This window comes from Rattus norvegicus, chromosome X (assembly GCF_021556685.1).
Source record: "Rattus norvegicus strain SHRSP/BbbUtx chromosome X, alternate assembly SHRSP_T2T, whole genome shotgun sequence".
Taxonomy (NCBI): domain Eukaryota; kingdom Metazoa; phylum Chordata; class Mammalia; order Rodentia; family Muridae; genus Rattus; species Rattus norvegicus.
The window spans coordinates 157832329-157854793 of NC_141554.1; the positions used below are offsets into that span (position 1 = coordinate 157832329).

The 22465-nt window shown below is 42.0% G+C and overlaps 1 protein-coding gene across 2 annotated transcripts; it reads right to left on the reverse strand.

Annotated features, from left to right (window-relative positions):
• Positions 1-795: 795 nt before the first annotated feature.
• Positions 796-21320, reverse strand: Ids (iduronate 2-sulfatase). 2 transcript variants are annotated; one of them, NM_001401185.1, is made up of 9 exons: positions 20995-21320; positions 20046-20182; positions 19252-19429; positions 17537-17625; positions 16344-16544; positions 14640-14810; positions 9850-9976; positions 7564-7737; positions 796-4464 (listed from the first exon to the last, which is right to left on the reverse strand). In NM_001401185.1, exons 1-9 carry the CDS (start codon positions 21107-21109, stop codon positions 3992-3994), a joined length of 1665 nt encoding a protein of 554 aa, NP_001388114.1. In that variant the 5' UTR covers positions 21110-21320; the 3' UTR covers positions 796-3991. The 2 variants fall into 2 exon arrangements, with proteins under 2 accessions (NP_001388114.1, XP_087456503.1); XM_087600377.1 differs by lacking the exon at positions 20046-20182 and having other exon boundaries at positions 20995-21263.
• Positions 21321-22465: the final 1145 nt, after the last annotated feature.

The following is a 22465-nucleotide window of genomic DNA, read 5'->3' on the forward strand; positions in this document are numbered from 1 at the left end:
TAAAAGAGTTAGCCCCAAAAGCCACAAACTCAGGGCTAAGCCCTGCCGCCAGGAATAGCAGGCCATAAAGATAAAGAAAAGGAATGCAGGAACCAGCTCAGGCTATCGAAGACTGACCCATAAACCATCCACAGACATCCCCCCAGCTTACTCAGAGTCATACTTTAACCAGATGTCCTCCAGACCCTGATAAGCCCCTACTTGTGCTTTTCAGCCATTGTGTCCTGCAGAGAGCACTCCAAGAAACCGGACAGCCCAAGCCGAACCAGAGGTGTTTCAAATACAAATGCTCCATCAGTTTTGACAAACGTTTAAAAATAATGAGGACCTGAAAACCCTACCCTTCTCCTGATTTAGTAGCTCTGTTCCAGGAACCAGGGGGCCATAAAACCTTCTGGCGTCCCCTTATCTCCTGGAGCCATAAAACAATCTTGTAACTTGTGGTACATTCCCCTTTGACATCCCCCATCCCCTGGTGCTCACAGCCTCTGCCTTTAAATACTCTTTTTCCCAGCCTCTCGGGGTCGACACCTCTGTCTCCTGCGTGGGATATGTGTCGGCCCGGAGATCTCTGTAATAGGTCTCCGTAATAAACCTCGCCTTTGCTTATTACATCCAAAATGGTCTCTCTGTGTCTGGGGTCCGCGATTTCCCAAGACTTGAGTAAGGGTCTCTCTGCGTGGGATCTTTCACAAGCTTCTTTCTAGCTTCATTTTTTTACATTTTTAACATTCCACACAATAAACATACATTACTCTTACAATTAGGTGAAAAGACATTAAGAACCCCAAAAAATTTCAAAGGAAAATGAGTATTTATTCATTTTTATTCAACGCAAATGGAGTTGTTCTGTGCTTAGAACAAATATACAGGAAAAACTATCACACAGGAAAAAAGAAATTTACTTTATTACACTAAAAGGTAATAAGACTCATAACATTTCCACACAGTCACACAACTGGAAATGCAACTGCACAACTACCATACAGAGAGAATAATGGTTCATGTTATTAATCAACAAAGAATCAGACGTCAAAACAGAATACAACTTTCACTTATTATTATGGGACTACAGAGTTTCTTTTTTGGTATTATAGTTTTTTAATATAGGTCTTTTGAGTTTCTTTTCTAAGTTTAATATGCTATCATAGCAAGCAAAGAGAAAACAGAGCTGTTTTTGATGACTTGGTACTGAGAAATTAGCGTATGGGAATACTTTAAAATATATAAAAACACTGTATTCACAAAATTGATCACAGCACTATTCGTAATACTGAAAACTTGGAAATAACCTAAATTTCTAACAACTGAAAGAAGGTTGAGAAAATTACAATAAATCAATGCAATAACATATATTACCAGCAATATGAAATATCTGCAAAAATCACTAGTAGCCATACATGATGTTTAGAGAGAAAGTAAGAGCAGAAGTTGTATTATAAAAAAACATAGAGGATCAATAAATGTAAAACATTCATACCCCAAAAAGGACAAGATATGGCAATCTTAGTATAAAGCACTCAGACATTTTCTTGCCTTTAAATGCATTTCTGCTTTCCAATTGTTGTATAATTAACATATCAAACTCATAATGAGAGAAAAATGCCTTTTAAAAAGTGAAGCAAATACCACATTTTTTAAGATGTACTCAAATTCCCCCCTCATACAGTCTAGAGAGTCCTGACAGCCTCAGCCTCTAAGCAGGGGGGTAAGGGAGCCAGGTTATGAAGAATGGCAATGAAGGGGTTGGAGCAAAGAAGAAGGGACAAAGGCTGGAAGGACCAGGGAGGTAAGGATTGGCAAGGAGAGTCAGCCAAGGGAAGGGGCATTGTGGAGCCAGGGAAGACTCTGACTGCTCAGCGGAGGTCTTGCTAGACCCTTAGTAGGCACTGACGGTGTTCTTAAAGGGCAGGGGTCAAGAGGGATTTTAGGAAGACACATGGATTCCTTCAGGAACGGGGGAGGAAAAAGGAAGGGAGGTAAATTTCTTGGGAAGGAAAGAAAGAAGGACAAAAGCAATGGTGATGAGAGTGGAAGGAAGAAGCTGATGGCCACAACACACTCTAGGCCGACTCTGCCTAAACCAAATAGAGTTTGCTCACTGTGGGCAAATACACGACAGTAGGAACCTGCCAATCACGGTGAACACTTCTAGCTCGAATCCAGGGCATCTCTGTCCAGTCTGCTATGATGGGAAGGTTCTAAGTGTAAATTATAACATACCAGAAATCTTTTCAAATGTTATTTTGTGTCAACTAATTTAAATTTAAATAGCCATATATATCATGTGGCCACCACTGGCCTTATAACTACAATGAAAACAGAATTCAGGTGAGTTTAACACTAAAACTGTGCTTTGGGACATTAAAAAAAATGAAGTATATATACTATGATCAAACAGAAATAATAAATAGATAAAAGATAAAAACTTGTGTCAAAATCTGTCCCTCTAACCATCAAGTAGGAGAAACAAACAGAGCTAAACAAAATGAAAGCATGCTGTGAGAAATTTCTAAACTAAATTGTAAAACTGATGCTGAGTGGACATCATGAGAGCCATAAAGATCAAGAACAAGAAAAGACGGTGCAACAGTCAGTTTCTAGACAACAGACCAATCTGGGGATCAGGAGAGATGAATGGGACCATCAATCCCAAACCAGCAATGCAAACTGCTGTTGCCAAGACAGCTACTTAATTGCTCAGGGGAAAACAATGGATTGTCAGCTACCAGTCTTCTACAGGCAACTGGGAAAAACAACGCTGTCTCTGAAATTTTACACTGTTCAAAGTAATACCTTGACTTTTTGGTTACAATTTAATACATGTCAATAATTTAACTAGCTATTTGTTGTATTTTTGTTTTAAAAACATTTGCCTTGAACACGGGCATTTTTAAGAAAATTATTGAAATTACTCATTTAAATACAAAAGCAAATACAAAGAATGTTGATTTAGAAAGCTGTGGACAGCTGGTAATGGAGCAGTTCTCACCATGTTAGACAAAGGGCTTCTCTTTGATGACAGCAATGAAATAACTTTATCCTCACTACATACCCTTCTACTTACTTTTGTACTTGCGAATTTAGAACTACATTCTGGACATTACTTATACCTTATTAGTGAAAAGTTTCCATAAGCCTCAAGATAATTTACATTTCATAAACATGTTTTCTTTAGCAAAAAGTAGAATACCTCCTGCCTCCAGGATACATAGATATCTGCAATTCTCTAAATAGGAATATGAATACAATTCTGAATGATTCAAATCATGGTAATACTTCCATTTTAAATGCTTTTCATTGTGAATAATAGAATTTTTGGCAGATAGCCTCTGAGTTCAATAGTTGTACTATTTACTAATAAATTATTATTTAGGCCAGAGAATATCAAAATAGTTAACTGAATTTCCTAGCTTTAACTATAATTTACTAAGCATTATTTAATGACAAAACACTGCATTGATCATCTCATGGGTATTTTACCATTGATTTTGAAATCTGTAGTCTTAGGAACTAAGTAATAATTCTAGAAACAACTTTAATTTTACATATGAGAAAGAAATGAATCACATGTTAACATGCTTGACACACTGGGCTACTTAAGACATATGGTTACTATATGAAAAGCATTAAATTCAATAAGCAAACAATTTCTTGAGTAAAGTATTATGTCTGGTTAGCATGGTCTTTAGATATAAAGATATGATTTTACTTTAGTTCACTTTGCACTTGTATAGTAATGAGCTATGGGAGCTTTTAAAAATGGAAGTTTTAGCTTAGCCCAAATCCAATGGCAAAATCTAACTTAAGGACTATAGGAAAAGATCCATTGCCACCTACTCATAGGCCAGATTGCTGATTCATGTTTTGATTGTTTCCCACTCAGGTTATGTCTAATACAACGGGTAGGAAAAGATACCATCTCTAATGCCTCCTTTCACCATAAAGACGGGGAAGGGGACGCATATCTGCTCTCTGAGGCTGGCAGAACTCAAGGTCTCAGTGAGAGGAGAAGACCTCCATGTTGGGAGTCATTATATACATTGTGATCCTGCAGTGGGTCAGAATCGACAAAATAGAGTTCCCCAGCATGGATATCAGAAAAGTTAGCCAGAAACTCAGTAGGACTGAAGCCAACCCACACAGTATACCTATAGTCTATGGTGCGTATGGAGTATCCCATGACCTTTATATCTTTTAAGCTTGGCTTGTCAGAATTCCACTGAGGGAAATCTGCAGGCCGGGGATACTGGCTGTAGGCAATCAACTCCCGGGGATTACCAAACAAGTATGGATCCTCTTCCAAGTCATGGAGCTGCAAATACCTCTGGAGATTATGGCCTTCTCTGCACAGCTCAACATGAAAAGAAGGGATGGGGCACCAAGGAGGAACTGGCATTCCTGCAAGTCCAGCGAGCGTGGGGAAGAGAGACACAAGTTCTACGAGGTCCTCAGTGCGCCTGCCTGAAAGAGGAAGCAGCATAGTTGCATGCAGTACACTGCAGAGCCTGGCTGAGCACCACCCGTTCCCCATCTCTTCTTCATACACAACATCCACTTGTTTGCAAAATCAGCTTAGAAGTACTACTTCAGGACTTCACTCTTCACTATGACACCCATCCCACGGAAGGAAAATGATAGTGCTTCTGGTCAGCTAGAAGCATTTTAAACTATTTAAATTAAATTTTAGAGCAAAATACTTTATTCAGACAAGTTTAATCCATTAAAGCTCTGCCCACTGTGTAAAAGTCTGTTGAAGATTACTCATTTCATTTCTAAGTGTTTGTATTTGATCCATGTTTTCTTTTTTAACATGGTAAAATACACAAAACATGGACTTCACAACATTGTAGTGGCAATACATGTATTCATACTGTGTCATCATCGCTATCACTTTTACAACTCCTTGTACAGCTCTGTCTCCACTGTCTCAGAATATCACCATCAGTAAAACCAAAGAGCTGGCCATTTTCCTACTACCATCAATGGGTAATACTCTCTCTACTTTCTAACACTATGGATTTGACCAGTAGAGATAGCTTGTGTGAGTCGTCTCTGATGTATTTGATCCTATGTGCCTTTGTGGCTTATTTGCCCTTAACATAATGTCCTCAAGGCTAATCTAGTCTATAGCATACACTAGAATTTCCTTCCTTTTTAAGGATGGATAATATTCTACTGTATGTCTATAACATACTGTGTATATCCTATTGTATGTACATAGCACATTGTGTATATTCATCCAATGATTGACAGGTATACTACTACTGGAGAAGGGGGAGAGTCTGACCAGCCCAGCTGTTCACAGGCCCCCTCTTAGAACTGTCAAGCTTCCTGCAACTGTGTAGAGAACTCTAGGGACCTAGCTTTTATTAGTCATCACCCATGTTGATGTGGGCTTTTCTGCAATGCAGGTGCTTTTGAGTAATTGGTGCTCCTGTGAGTAAACCCTCACTCTTAGTCCTGTTAGGAGCTCCAATAAAACTCACTAGTTGGCTCCCAAGTACCACTGTAATTTAGAGGTTTTATATTCTGTTTTGATTTTCATCTTTGCAGTGCTATGGATAGAAGCACATCCTAGACATGAACTCTACCACTGAGCTATATCCCCATTTCTGCTTTGAGTTTGAAAATGGTTACGTGCAGTATTATGAGAAAGAAGACTCTAGCGAACCAAGGCCTCAAGCAAGGTGACTTTGGAAAGTTGCTATAGCAGAAGTCTGGTGACAGTGAAACAGAGAATGGGCAGAGACAGATTCTGAAAGGAAAGGATGATGCTTGCTGCTAGACTGCATAGTACATATGGAATAAAGAAAAAAAGAAAACATGGGTTGAAAAGACTCTGAACATTCTTTTTTTCAGTACCAGGAACTGAACCCAGGCACTGACTTTGCATACTATGCCTATCTAGGAACTGAAATAATGGTAGACAAACACTATACCATTGAGCTACATCTCGAGCATGCATTCTTGTTTTGGTTTGGTTTGCGGGGGGATGGAGGGTTGTTTTTGTTCTTTTTTTAGGTGAGTTCTCAGTAAATTTCAGAGGCTGGCCTCACTTTGTATCTCAGACATGTTTTAAGCATGTGATTTTCATACCTCAGCTTCTAAGGAGCTGTCATTACAAGTCTCTGTCTACAGGTATTTTGGTTGGTTGATTGGTTAGCTGGTTGACTGGTTTTTGATTTTGTGGCCTATGTGACAATTGACATTTCTAATTGTCAAAGGTAAGGATGAAGGTGAAGCAGTGTAAGTTTAGCTCTAGGCATGTCAGACAGACTAGCCAAGTGGGACAAACTATTTGAAATACAAATTGAGGTTGAGAGAAAAGACGAAAACTAGAGATTACACTTGGAAAATGCTGGCTGACACTACAATACAGGGATTTCTAATTTTCTAAGTGTCTTCCAAGTTTCACAAAGGACTCTTACCTACCATATTTGTCCCAACAATCATTAACTATGCCTTGAAAGTGTTTAACATTTCTCTTGGTGTTTGGAAAGAAACATGCAACATGTGCAAAAAAGAAAGAAAACAAAGACACACAAAAATGGATAATCTAAGCACGAAACTCTAGAAAGGCCAGCATGAACCTGAGATCAATTCACAGGGCAGAGAACAAAAGTGCAAGACTCAAGTGATAAAGCTGGAGCCCGGGCCAGCCAGTCCTGAAAGGGGGCAAGTCGGTAGAATGCAGCTCACAGAAAAGCACTCTACAAAGAAGGATGACACTGGAAGTATACGACTGCTGTCTGAAAGACTATTTGTCACATAGAGTCAGGACACAACTCTTAAGAACCTACACCAGCCACCTCACACAAACAGAAAGAGCATGTAGTTCCCTGTATTGTAGTGTCAGCCAGCGTTTTCCAAGTGTAATCTCTAGTTTTCGTCTTTTCTCTCAACCTCAATTTGTATTTCAAACAGTTTGTCCCACTTGGCTAGTCTGTCTGACCTGCCTAGAGCTAAACTTACACTGCTTCACCTTCATCCTTACCTTTGACAATTAGAAATGTCAATTGTCACATAGGCCACAAAACCAAAAACCAAGCAAGCAACCAACCAACCAACCAAAAACAATACCTGTCCTTCACTACAAATTACCTGAATGTGTTTTCATAGTTCAATGAGCTCCAAAATTGAAAATACCTCCTGTAAAATTACAAAGTACCCCCAAAACAGGGGATATAAAACATGTACATGAAATATTCCACTTGTGTGTTAGAGAGACTTTGTCCCAACAGTATATAGCCATTTCCTCTAAGGTCTGTTATGCTGTTGTCACTTCCAAATAGTCCTCCCACCTCTGGAATGTCACATGCTCCTTTGGCCCCCTAGACTTCCCAAGAGTCCCTGTGTGCAGTAGCCATTCTTGCCAGCTCTGGATTTGCCGTGTATTCCCAACCTAGAGATGGGAGATGCTAAGAAATATGTGCATAGCAAACAGCACTGAGAATGAGTTCCTACACACCACAAAGAGGGAGAGCTTGTGTGATAAGGCAGTTCATATATACAACAAAGGTACTCTCATTGCTAGGCATTACTACTTCTGTCTGTGTATACCTGCACCCATCAATTCTGAAGCGGGATCAAAAGGGTCCTGGTAAGGAAAGAGCTTCTCTCCTGCTGCAGGAAGGAGGGCTGTCTTTCCAGGAACATAAAACATCAGTGGTACACGGGTAGTGACATCAAAGTTGCTGTATTTGGCCCATTCTCCGTGTTCACCTAGGGCCCATCCTGGCAATAAGAAAGCACACAATATAAGAAAATGAGGAATTATACTATGCTTTGCTTACATTAAAGACCATTTCATTCCTCAGTGTAAAGACCAGAGGACACTAAACCTCATAACCTAAGGAAATCCCTCTAGACTTATGAAACATAACTCACATAAATTCCTGTTATTCAAAGGCAGACATCTGTTCATAAAGAAGAAACCCTCCAAAGGGGCAACCGTAAATTCCTATAGTTTTGAAAAAATAAACTATACTTTTTAAAAGTAAAAAGAAATTCACACACACTGCATTTTATCAGTTTCAAGAGGTTTCCTCTGCCTAGGTAGGAATCTGTCCACACTTTAGTGCCGATTAGGCACATGATCTACCACTCAGCTACACTGATAAGCTCTTCCTGGATAGGAGGGACCTGAGAGGCAGCCATTCCACTACTGTGCCCTCTATCAGGGGCCTCGGATTCTTTTTTTGGTTTTTTTTTTCTATTTTTTTTTTATTTTTTTATGTTATGTAAGTACACTGTCGCTGTCTTCAGACACACCAGAAAAAAGGCATCAGATCTCATTACAGTTGGTTGTGAGCCACCATGTAGTTGCTGGGAATTGAACTTAGGACCTCTAGAAGAGCAGTCAGTGCTCCTAACCACTGAGCCATCTCTCCAGCCCTTGGGATTCAGGTTTTTAATACCAAGGTTGTATGAACTATATAATTGTGCACAAGACAATTTGATTTTTTAAATTATTTATTTTATGTACATGTGTGTTTTGCCTCTCTCTCTCTCTCTGTCTCTCTCTCTCTGTGTGTGTGTGTGTGTGTGTGTGTGTGTGTGTGTGTGTGTGTGAGTGTGTGTGTGTGTGTGTGTAAGAGCCCCTGGAACTGGAGCTACAGAAAATTCTGAAACTGCCATGTGGGTGTTAGGGATTGAACCCAGGTCCTCTGGAAAAGCAGCCAGTGTTCTTAAACAGAGCCATCTCTCCAGCTCTTATCCTGATCTTAACATACACATTAACACTTTACATACACATCCGTATGGAAGACAAAAAAAAATAATACAAATTTTTAGCTCCAAGTAAGAAAAAGAAATTCTTAGCATTCCTTTAAAGGCCCCATTCCAAAAGATAGTATGACTACTACAGGTTGGGAATTCTCAACCTGCTTCCATATAAGCATGCTTTAAAGACAAAAGTACGTGACAACAATTGTGTGTGGAGAATTTCATGTTGTAAAAATGACCGCAGACACCAAAAGCTTGCATGCACTGATGGGAGCACTGGCATACACCTGTACTTTCCTTATCATAGTCACGCTCGCTGACTTTTGCCAGGAGAGGTTGCAGAGACTAGCCTGCAACTTCTCTTCTTCAATATCCAGACAATGCTGGAGCTACAAACAAGGGCCACAGCCATTAAGAGATTGTGCTCATTATGCTAGAGATATAGCTCAGTGGGTAACAACTCTTGCTGCTCTTCCAAAGGACTGGAGTTCAGTCCCTAGTACCTAAGTCAGGTGAATCACAACTGCCTAAAATTCCAGCTGGTCTCCATACACGTAACAGATACTTAAACACAGACACACACACAGACAGACGCACACACAGACAGACAGACAGACAGACAGACACACACACACACACACACACACACACACACACACACACGAGAATAAAATAAATTGAAGCTGGAGAAATGGTTCAGCAGTTCAGAGAATTCCCTGCCCTTCCAAAGGACCCAAGTTCAATTCTAGCACCCATGTCGGCAGTTCACAACTGTCTATGGCTCCAGCAGCAGCGGGTCTGGAGCCGTCTTCTGTCATCTGCAGGCACTATCCTCATGTACACACACCAACACGGAGATACAGACGTAATTTAAAAATAAAACATTTTTAAAATGTTAAGAGAGACAAAAACAAATCCTCTTTCATAAGCAACTAAGAAAAAAGGTGCAGCGCATGCCTCCACTCTCACAGATCGGTGATAGATCCACAAACAACTAAGGTGCTTTTAAAAGCACCCCATGATCCTAGATTCAGAGCACCCCTATGTACATGGGAATTTTTCAAAGTGTCCTTTGTAGGAAACTGAGATCCTCAATTCACCAGCACACTGCAAAATGCTTACCATGATCAGACATGAAAGCAATAATTGTGTTGTGGGCCAGACGGAGATCATCCAAAGCACTCAAAAGATGCCCGACCTGTGTATCCAAATAGGACACAGAAGCAAAGTAGCTCTGGCGGATTTTCCGCTGAAATGAAAAAAAATTATAAGAGTGAGAACAATTTTAATTACCTTGGCATACAAAATAATCCCAACCTCTCCATTCACTGATTGATGCTGTTCTTAGCCTAAACCTAATGTTCTGTTTCCTACCGTCTACAGCCCTTTGCCTGCAGAAGCCAGATTAACAATCGGCAGAACCAAACTGACATGTTTGAAATTTAATCAGCTTTTATATTAGGATCCAGATCATGGCAAATGGATGCATTTACTGTTCCTTTCTGTCTACTCTGCACATTCAGGACAGTCCCCTACAACTGAACATCTAAACAGAAAATGATCCCTTAATCCTTGTATGGCCAGAGCCACACATTCTCTGATGAGGGGTATACCAGAGATACCACTCAGCTCAATTCAAGTCACCAGATACTTGAAAAACTAGAAATGGATTGCCTCCCAGCCACAGATACCAAAAGTCCATAACTAAGATTTGGGAATGCCGTCTCTAAAGTTCTTCAGATATCTGCACCCTTGGCTTGCAGTAGTCACTGTGCACTGTCTCCATCCGTTTCTGTAGCTATCTTCCCTACCTCGCCCTTTTCTCAAAAGGATAACAGTCATGTTGGACTAGGGACTTGATCAGTATGACTACATCTTAACATAAAGCAGGTCATATTCTGAGGTATAAGGTGTTAACAATTCAGTATATCTTTTGGGGGAGAGACACAAATTAACCACAAATAATGACCCTGAGCAGGCCTTTTAGGTGACCACTTTCTTACCTAACAAGAAGTGGAAATTGATAACTTCATGAACCACTGTTACCTGATTTCTAATAAACTCTCAATGGGCAAAAGAACAATGAAGGAAAAGAGAGCAGTCGAAGTCCTTAAACCCAAAAGTGACTGTTAGGACAAGTTGTCTAGATCCATAAGTAAGGGGCCAAAAGCCCTTCCTGGACCGACTCCTCTATTATTGCTTACAAGCCTTAAGGCAAAAGATTATTCTTCCTCGCATACTAACCCCCAAGCAGTAACAAGCAAGATAACCACTTACCAGATCAGCCCCATCTTCTGCCTTCCTCAGGGGCCCTGCCCTATCAGATGGACCTGTCAGCTGCTACTTGTCACCGTTAGGATAAGGGCAGTCATAAGACTTGCCCCTTCATCTGATTGAAGTGACAAATATCTATGCCTACAGAAGGATTATGCTGAACCTCTGCCTACATACAGTTCTTAGTAAATACACTTTTCAGTCTGGAGCCTAGAGAACATTAGATGTCTTGGGGATCAAGACACTTCCTGCCTATGTTAGTTCTGGAAAGAAAGCAACAAAGAAGTAGGCATAATCCTCAGACCTGCTGAGCCACCCAGCTAATAAGGTTACAACTACACATAAGTAAACATACATATTATCGGAAGGACAAAGGTTGAGACATGGAATGAGCCTTCAAGTTACCTGGCCTGGATGAGGGAAGACTTCACAGAGGAGTTCCCATGGCCATCACCCAAATGTGACAGAACATAACAAGGAAGAGACCTCACCAAACAAGCAAAGACGCTCTAAAGCAGCAGTTATTATGCACACAACAGACTGGAGTTATGGAAGAACAAGGCACATTCAGAGCAGTGTATTGACATAGGAAGGCAGACAAGAAGCAGCAGCTTAGGAACAGATGACATAGACTTGGCAGTTCTTCAAGGGGGGGAAAGTCTCAGGTTATAGGCCAAGAAGCAGTTTCAAGACATAAAGGTAATATAGGCTGCAGGTTAGTAAAAGTCCTGTGGCAACCACAGGGCAGGTTCTAGGGGCTTTAGATAAAACAACACCAGGCCATTCCTGGTGCTTAAGAATCCAGAATGCTGAAAGAAAGGCAGAAAGGTACTGTGTATGTACCTGTGATCCTAGCACTAGGAAAACTGAGGCAGAAGGATCACCATGCATTTTTGTCCAGCTGGGGCTATAGTGAGAACCTGTCTCAAAAAAAAAAATAGAAAAAAATTTAAAAAGCACAATGTACTTTAGCTGCCCAGAAAGATGTGTTCACAGAACAGGGCAGACCTAAGAGGAACATGGGGATATCAGGTGTGGATACAGACAAGGAACATAGTGTCAGAGGAAGATGAGAAAGCCAAGGGTGACAAATGTTCACAGTAGCAACAAAACAGCATGATTTGCTGCCATCTGATAGAAGGGATCGAGTGGAGAAAGAAAAAAGGCAGAGAAAGATTAGAGGTCTGGCCATGTGGGACAGAACTGGGGTCTCTATGATCATCTGCCTGGGAGTGACTCACAGGAAGGCAGACCTGTGTAACTGAATGTCAAGAGGGATGCCTAGGCTGAAGGAATACTTCTTGCATCAACCTAACGGCACAGATGAAGCTAACTGGGCAGAATGAGAAGAGGGCAATATGGGGGACTGAAATTGACCAGGGAGCAATACCTAAGTGGGAAACACAGGAGGGCCCTGTTATGCATACTGAAATAGAGGAAGGACAGAAAGGTTGGCAAGGAAGACCAGGAGTTGGACAGCTTATATTAGATTGGAGAAAGTGGCACCGAGCTTGGGTAGTGGGGTAGAAACTTAAAAGATAGAATTTGCCACCAAGGTCAGTGTCTGCCACAGTAAGAATTCTTAGTGATCCAGGGAGACAGAAGTCCATGCAGAGAAAGATGTCGAACAAACAGACCAGGAAGACCATGGATGTAGCCAGAATAGGATACTGTTCACTACCCTCCAACAGTAGTTGATAGACCAGAGCAGCAAACAGAAGACGACAGAACCTAGCAGATGTATCAGACATGGTACAAAGGGACATAAACAGACAGAGATGCTACAGAGAACTTAACAAGGAATAGACCTCACCAAACAAGCAAAGAACTCCACTGGGCAGCTGAGAACCTCTGCTTAGCAGCAACAGAGGTTGTCTCCAGCAGTTCTCACCGCTGGACTGCCTCATGATTAGGATAGTGCACATGGAACAACTGTACTAAGAAGAACACAAGAACAAAGAAAGTCACACCATCGGACTTCCCTCCCTAAGGAGTGTGGCAAGAAAGGTAACAAGAATGTCAGGCAAGGAAGCTACAAGGAGAAAGGGTTAGAGCCAGGCTTGTGACCAAGCAAGTAAAGGCCTAAGCACAAAGCCAGGAGCTGAAGGAAGTACAGAGGTGATGTTTAACAAAGGCATCCAAAGCTACAATAGGCCAAGGAGCATGGCTCAGGTTCACAGAGGACGAGGTGTGGTCCTATATACAAGATCACCCGAGTGACAGTAAGAGCCATGCCATCTGCTGTGTCCAGTAGTTAGGAGTATAAGGAAAAGACACAGAACATGAAGGGGTCCTCTCCGTGTAGCCGATGCTAACCTTGTATACTTCCACAGATCCTCTCCACGATTCACTGAAAACTTCAAGTCAGTGTCTCACAGAAAACTTACCCATCTTGCTTCTGTTTGATTAAGGAAGGAAATAAAGCACAGTGACTTCAGAGGTCATGCCATTGCCATGGGGTGAACTGAAAACAGTATTTCTGAACAGACAAAGGCAAGCATGGAAGTTCGAAGTTATGGGTCCATGGAGCTGAAGCAGCTCTACTTGTCACCAGCTGCATTACCCACAAAGCTGCAGGGCAGTTTCCTCACCTAATAACACCGAGGTTTTCATCCAGCCTGAACATGAAAATGCTTAGAGGCTTTCCTGGCACCTAGTCTATTATACAGGGGCATATTAACTGTCTGTCACTAATAAAATAGGAATAGACCTAAATCTACATTTCAAACCATCGTGTTATCAGACAACAAGGCGGCACATGTGTTGCTTTCCAAACTCTTTCTATTTGTATTTAAAACTCAGGAATCAGACAGTTGTGAGGAATTTACAGACCTCATCCTGAACTCTGGCTGTGTAAACTCTGGGCCAAATAGCTTTGGACAATGAACAAGATACCTTTATGTGTCAGACTCACTTTATTTTAAAAATTTAATCTCCTTGCAATGGTTCTCAAATCACTGAGTGTATCACAACCATCTGATATGCTTTCTGAGGAAATGTGGTTTCTTTGACTTTATCACCAGCTCTAGGGCTGGGAATATAGTTCAGTAGTAGGATACTTGCCTAATGTATGTGAGGCCCTAGGTTCAACCACTAGTAGTGCAAAAAATAAAACAAGAAGAAAATAGGGAGGAGGAGGGAGAGAGAGGAAGAGAAAGAGAGACAGATGGAGATAGAAAGGAAGGGAGGGAGGGATCCTTATGCCACTTTAGGCTTTCCCATAGAGGAAACAAAAGTACCAGCAAACTAAGGATTCTGGGCTTCCATACAACTGCAAACATCCCAACTGTGACTAATATTAATCCCCCATGGGCTAGGGTGGTTTACCCAAACTATATCCAATCTTTGTGCCTACTTATAGCAACTCTGGATGCTACCTTCTGAGGAAGCATAAGTACTAATAAGAAAACTTGATCTATACAGTACTACCCATGTCAATACTAACAGAAACCCACTGCCAAAAAAAATCGTCAGGAAGGGTTTTGGTTTTTGTCTTTTTGAAACAAGATCTTACTATTTAGTCCCAGACTGGTCTTGAGCTCCTTGTATAAACAGGTTGGCCTTGAATTCAAAAGTGGCCTCACCAATGGTATCACACAATCAGTGCCCGACATAACCCCCAAGCATACCACTACTACCTGAAAATCCACAGGAATTGGTCCATAGGGAACACTGATGTTTAAGGCTTGGACATCTTCCCGCTCCCTGATGTCCATCCACGGGTTGTAGGCTACAGGTGGTAGGCTATCAGGAACATGGGGATCAGGAGCCAGGGTCATGTTTTCCAGGGGATACAACTTCTGAAATTCCTAGGACAAAAAGTATACAAAGCTGCTAGGTTGCTAGTCTGAAAGCCTATGATACATTTACTTGGTGCCAATGCTTCCCAAGTACTCAAACACCCTCATCTGTTGTACCTTTGGATCAGAACACAACAAAATCCTAAAACACATTTCTGACAATTATAGCAGCAACTACTGTCCTGCCCCCCACCTTAGTTCTAACATACAAATGTGGGAATGAAGCACAGTGGGTTCCAAAACCCTCCCACAGCTTCAGTGAGTCATGAAAAGTACTCACAGGACTTAGCAGATGGTCCTATTTACTACAGTGAAAACATTTCAAACCCAATCAGAAAAGGAAAAACAAACATGGAGGAAAATCTAGAAGAAACCAATGACCAGCATCAGAGTCCTTTCCCAGGAATTTCACATAGGAGGCACATACTGTCCCAACATGTAGAAAGACAGTACATGTAAAATGCTGCCAACTGGTGAAGCTCAATAAAGCTGCAATAATGCTTCTGACATGGATCTCATCACGTAGGCATTCTGCCTGAACCATAAAATTTCAAACTTCCTCAAGGCAATCGATGATTCAGTATACCATGCCTGCCAAAAACCACTTAGGCACTCCCAAATCAAAGTTCCTACTTGCCAGACAAGGGCCAGCATTCTAAGCAGACTTCTGAAAGGCTTGCAAGCTAGGCAGCTTTGTGAACTCGGTTCTACATGGAAGCAGAAGAGGCTGAACATCACAAGCTTTTTCCAAAGATGCTGAGAGCTCGGGCTATGAGGGCAAGATCCCCAAGGCTCATCAAAGAAGACACCTACAACATCAAAGGGCATACTTCCCAGTCTATACTCTCACTTATAACTAAGAGACATTCTTTATAAAGTGAAAATGCTGGGCTGCTCAGGCCCAGGAAAAAGAAAGCAGAGAAATCCTGGAGAAGATTATTAAAAAGGACTATACACGGTAAATGACATAGAGAAGCATAGCTTTGATGTGGTCACAGCAATTCTGTCTCCTGTGCCCCTGGATTCTAATGTGACAGCTTTAGGGAGGACTGACAGTTGGGCAAGAGGGCTTCATGCTTCCTGAGATTATCTTCTAAACAGCATCCCTTGGCTCCTGGTAGCTTTGTGTCACCCTCTCCAACATCGTTCTGTAATCCCACCTGCATAATGAGTTCAAACAAAAGAAAGCAAACCTCTAGTGGAGGATAGTTCTCATTTGTACAAGATTCTTTAGACTTTTGCTTTGTTTGGTTTTTGGTATTTTTTTGAGACAGGATTTCCTTATGTAGCCTGTGTTGGAACTCTCTATGTAGACCAAGCTGGCCTTGAACTCACAGACATCCGCCTGCCTCCATGCACCACCAACAACCAGCTTCTTCCAAAACCCTTACATGTTCTACGAGTACTTCTTGTTTTTGAACTATGATTACCATCATTTCAAGTACACTAGGAAGCATCAGGCATCCTGGTAGGTTATGAACACCTTCAATACATAAATGCCTCTCTGGTGAATAATTAATACAGATATAGTGACAGTTCTACCTTAGGGTATCTGAAGGGGATGTGTGGCTTGTGATACCCGACCGCCAGGAAGAAAGGACTGACTGACGTTTTCATCTTTTCCAACAATCGAATGGCTTCCTCTGTGCTCTGTTTGTCAGGCAAGGTACCCTCAGGCACATCTGCCACATCCACAGGACAAAGCAGGTTGGTGTGGAGTTTTCCATCTTGTCCCTTACATGTCTTTCAAAACAAAATATGTAACATCCTATTAAATTCAATAAATAGAAATCCTGACAGTTACACACTGAATGAACAGCACATCACCAGCCCTCAAGTTGTTAAGTCACTCAGAGCAACATTGAGAGCAGAATTGAACCAGCAAAGGATTTGTCCCCTCTCCAGATGGGGGCAAAAGTCACACAACCCTCAGTTTACTGCTGTGAATTGTGTCTCCAGACCATAACTAATTAAAAGATACCCAAATAAAGCATCAAAAGGATATTAAAAGGATATGATTCTCAACACAAAACTTCATCCAGAGTGACCATCACAACTCCATTAAGTGAACTGATCACACTATTGCTTAAAGTTAAGGTTTGAATTCATTACTTCTGTGTATACATATTTATGTGTGTGCCACTGCACATGTAGGGGTGTAGGTGAAAAGCAGAGGTCAACCTCAGTTGTCCCTCAAAAGCTACTCAGCTTGTGTTCTGAGATATTAGACTAGGCTGGCTGGGCAGCAAGCTCCAGGGAGCTGCTTATGTCCCCAACACCGGCTTCTTGATGGGTACTAGAAATTGAGCTCAGATCCTCACACTTCCAAACAAGTACTTTACTGAGTGACCTGTGACCTTGACCCAACATAAGGTTTTAGAATAAGAAATACCCTCAATCAGCCAGGTATGGTAGCCTATACCTCTAATTCCAGCAGCATGAAGGAAGCGGAGACAGGAAGAGTCCAAGTCTGAGGCCGGCCTGGGCTTCAGAGCAAGCTCCAAACCAGCCTGTCTGTACTATGTAGTAAAAAAAGAAGTAATCTCACAAAAAAGTATTCATTGTACCTATCAAAGCAATCCCTAAGGATCCTAATGCTTGTCTCTATAAGACATCACAACAAGCAAAAGCTACAAACATCATAGCATTACCAGCTTAGAAGAAAGTACAATATATTTAATAGTTCATTTGCTAGACAAGAAGACAGTGCTTCCTCAGCCCTAGGACAGACCTACCTTAGTGTTTTCATACTTCTCGGAGGATGGATGATAAGGTGGAAAAGACCAACTATATGGATAATCATCACTGTGATTGGAAGATATACCTTAAATGGGAAAAAATTGTTGAATAAAATGTGAAAGGTCTTTCATTATCTTACTGCCAAATTAAAATTGAACAACTATGCAAGTAGCTCCTCCCCTCTTTGGTCCTCAGTTTCCTCACCTATAAAATCAGGACCTCAAGATACAGAATATTTCCATTAAGATCAACTGCCCAGGATTTTAGTAATAAGCATCTAACTTCCCAATTAATTACTAAGCCTTGCAAGTAAGCAATCTGTAAAAAACAGAGAAACTTATCCCTAAATCTACTCATCGGAAAACATATCAAGGAACAGCAGAAAAGTCTTGTTTGGTTTCCCTTCTCAAAGTATAACCTCTTCTCTAGAAAATACTCACTTCCCTCCAGATGTCCTCAGGCAAGCTGTGTTAGTACCAACCTAGGAAGTTCAACTAATAATCAACACAATATCATTTCTCATAAATTATTTTCAAGACTGGGCCTTTTTAAAAACTGACTGCTAGTTCCAACCTGGACTGCCAGCTAGGTTCCTAAAGACAGCTCCTAAGCCCATTGGTAATAATGATGTACACAGGGCTCTTGGAGACACTCAAGCAGTCTCCTTTGTGAGAAGTACCATCATGCCCACAGCTCTAGCATATGAGCATATTTCACACTCACGAATGCCCACAGTAGCATGTTCCCTTGCTTGTGCATCAAGAACACTACAGTCCTAGCATCCCAGATAAGGACTATGAGACTCAAAGTCAGCCACATGGCTAAGAAGTAGAAGCACTTAGACAACGACCAGATGCCCATAGCCCTGATGTTATTTCCCAGTGAAGTCATGTCTGCTTCCATAGATGCTCACATCAGTGAAAAGCCAGAAGCCTGATAATTATGCCAGACTTCTATGCTGTCATTAAAAATGAATTTTTCAGGAGTGTTATATAATGGGAAATATTTACTCTCACTCATCGTGTAAAATTATAAAAATAACGTAACCACAAATTGGAAAAATACTATGTCCAGAAAACAAGTATTTTTTTCCTTGCTTCATCAAAGGCAGCTTTCTCCAGGGCAAGGCAATTACACATTTACATTTTTTGGTTTCTTAAAATTCTTGAAATCAAGAAATCATGTGATTCTATTATTTGTTTTAATGTATTATTTATGCTTCATTGAGGACATAAATATCTACTTTATCAGGTAGTATTCAAAGTCAGAATTTGAAACCCAGCTGACTTCCTCTTTCTGATATTACTCACAGAGAAAGAGATAGCTTTCACCAAGCTGCAGCCCATACAAGTACACACAGTACCTCTGGACATTTGAGGTCCTCGGATGATGTTGCCTCACCCCCAACTTTATAGACAGGCATCCTGCAAGGCTCAGAGTTTTAAGGACCACCCTGAACTGCCTCTCCAACAGCAACTACATGAGTCTGACATCACCTCCAACTTCTAAAAGGAAAACAGTTTCTTTTTTATTTAGAATGTGAACATAAACCTAGGTTAAAGAAATGTTGTTTTGTTTTGTTGTTTTTTTAGAACGGCATCAATGAACCAGTTACGTAAGCCTGTCAGAGAAAAGACCAGTACAAGGATAGTCCCAACCCAGTATCTAGGCACAGAAACGGAGAGCCCAAGCTTTGGTAATTGAACAGTACCAGGGTGAAAGACTTTCCCAACCGACATGGTCACGTAGCCATTCTCCTTGAAGTATTGGGGGATGGTGGAAAAATTTCCAGAGTGTACCCTCCAGTAGGAATTGAAGTCATACAGGCGGGTGGTGTCAGGCCTCCTCCCGGTGAGGAAGGAAACTCGACTTGGTGCACACACTGCTTGCTGTTAGGGAACAGAGGCAAATGTCAACAATGTCACAGCCAAATGTGTCTGCAGTCTTCATGGTAACTAAGCAACCTCTCTAGATCCTCAGCAACAGCCTGGCAGCTGAGTCACGGAGATGTCAAAGCCAACCAAGTGGGATTTTGGGCCTCGCCCAAGGTACTAAAGACAGTTGTCCTCCCAGCAATCAGGCTCTCAAAACAGCAACGGTATGTGCTTTCCTATGCAATGGCACCCCTAGGTACCCAGAAAGGGTGATACTCAGAGAGAGTAGCCCTGAAAAGAGGGTTCAGGGAAGACAACTGCCATGGATAGATGACTGACTCTTAGCCACCCACAGCTGGCAGACCCACAAGTTGGATTTTCAGCTCTAGTCAGTTCCTGTTTCTAGCTGAAAGCTAGCCAAGCCTGTCTTAAGCATGTTAGGGCCAGGGCATTGTCTACGCCCAAGGAGAAGGGGAAACCCTGCAAATACGATGGTCCTTGTCCATGCAGGCCTTCATTTTCTAAGCCCTGCTTTCCCCTTCCAAGAAGGTCAATAGAGCAGTACCATGCATCTCAATAGTGTGTATAAACAAAGAGGCATATACCCTCACCTACAGGTCCTTGGACATACCTGAGCAAAGGCATTCTCAAAGACAATGCTATGGGATGCCAGTTGGTCAATGTTTGGGGACCTCACTAGCTTATCTCCATAACAGCCCAGGGAGGGGCGGAGATCATCCACGATGATCAGAAGGATATTCAGAGCATCTGCACAGGAAGGAGGGGCTTTGGTTATATCACATGCACTGACATTGAAATCCCCCCTCCCTAGGGTAATGAAAGGATCAAGGCTAGCCCCTGCTCTTTAACAATCCATCCAGAAAAGGGGTGAACAGGGCTCTGCTCCAGCAAGGGCTGGGTTGAGTACACAAAAGCCTTAATCCAAGGTTTGAGTGTTATGTTTCAGTCCTGTCCCCACATCTAGGTGAAGAAGAAAGAGACAAAGAGACAGAGATGGGAGGGGAATCAAAGAATAGAGAGAAGGAAGGAATGGAAGACAGATGGAAAGATTGTAAAATGAAGGAAAGGTGGATAGAAGGCAAGAAACAGGAAGGAAAGGAGTGGATGAAAGGGGAAAGAAAGGAACATGGACGGATGGCGAGCAAAGAACTGTTAAGAGACATGTAATCTGGGCCACACCCATGTGTATATGGATAGCACAAACTGGACTCTGGGTCATAAAAATAAAAAAAAGGAATGAAGTTGGAAACAGGGTATATCTGGGTGGAGTTAGGAGCAGTGGGGGTGTTAGAAAATGCATTTATGAAATCCTCAAAAATTAATGAAGGAAATGATGGAGAAAAAACATGAAGGGATGGAAAGGAAGGGGGGAGGAGGAATGGATGGATGAAAGATAATGCGGGCTAAATAGACGGAAGGAAGGAAAGATGGAGAGGAGTGGAGGAGTGAAAATGTGGGGGGAAAGGATGAAGGAAGAAAGAAGAAATGATGGATGGAAAAAAAAACATTAGCCAGGACAGAGACAAGGTTGGATAAGACTGGGAACAAGGAATTGGCACCTGTAGCAGAGTTGCCTTGCGCTGCGGACACCAGGGCGATACAGAAGAAGCCTAGCAACAAGCTGAAGCTAAGCTGGCGCCAGGTAGTTGGTGGCGGCGGCGGCGGCGGCGACATTTCTTCCTCAGCACAGCCTTGCGAGAAGGTACGGCTACATCAGGACCATTAGGTAGCCGTAGCCGCCGCCGCCGCCGCCGCCGCCGCCGCCGCCGCCGCCGCCGCTGCCGTCGTCGCGGCCTCCACAGCCCGCGACTGTCTCAGAGAAGACTGCGCGACACCGACGCGACGCCTCGGGCCCGAAGGCCCGGGCGCTGGCTTGAACGCGACTGCGCTTGTGCAACTCTCTTCTGCCCCTCCCTCTGTGGGTGGAGCCTGATGGCGCCGGAGGTCCGAGCGTAATCGGTCGCGGTGGGCGGAACCTTAACCGGAAATACTGCTACTGCCGCTTTCCCAGCGTACTTTTTAATGTAAACAGTGGTGACTGGAGATTTGATAATCCAAAGGTTTTGCTATTGAACAAGCTTCTTGCCTCTTTGCCTTTGCTAGTTCTGTACCTTTTACCTGGAACTCCTGCCCTGCCCTTATATCTCTATACATCTTAAATTTTCTTTCCAGCCCCATTCTCCAAAGAAGCCTTTTGCAAACTTCCATTTTATACCTAAAAGGATCTCTTTTCCTCTTTATTGGTACAGTAAATCCTTATTAAACACTGCATAAGCGCACACATACAATGTATACTAGGCATTGTTAGTAGTGCTAGAGTTCTCAGTCACTGCTCTGATTGAGCTTAAAATAAACTCGGAGAATGTGCCCGGACAAAATAAAGCTCAGGGGAAGGGTCTTATTATTTTCTATGAGGTAGTTTAGTCAGAACCTCAGTGGTAAAGTAATAGCTGAACAAATATTAGAAGGAAAGAAGCAATCCAATTCTTGTCTGTAAAAAGAGGGAACGGCAACTATGCAGCAGACAGTGATGGCTGAAGTCAGCCAGAAAGAGAATTTTGGAGAGAAGAAAAGAGATGGGCACAGTGATTGGGAGTCAGACTCCTGTGGCAACAATTATCCACTGCTCATTTTTTGACTGGAGACCAAGAAGGATACACCATGTCTTCTTTCTACCAAATGGAGCTCTGGAAAACTAGACCCTTTATTGCTGAGTCGCACCAAATCACCCACCCATAAAATAATCTAGCACAATGTCAAGCATACTGATGAAAAATTTGTGTTTGTTATTGCAAAATAATTGATTGTGGCCTCTTACCTTCTAGGCAACATGTTAAAAACTAAAGGCAATAATTTCTTCTCATATCAACACTGTGCTATATGCAACGAATATCCCTATTACTGTTCAAAACAGAAAATTATGAACACCTAAATTTCTTGAATGAAGGCATTAATCCAGGAAATGTGAGACAGTGTGGCTATCCATGAGGAGCATGCCTCTTCAGGGGGTAACCAAACGACACACAGCCT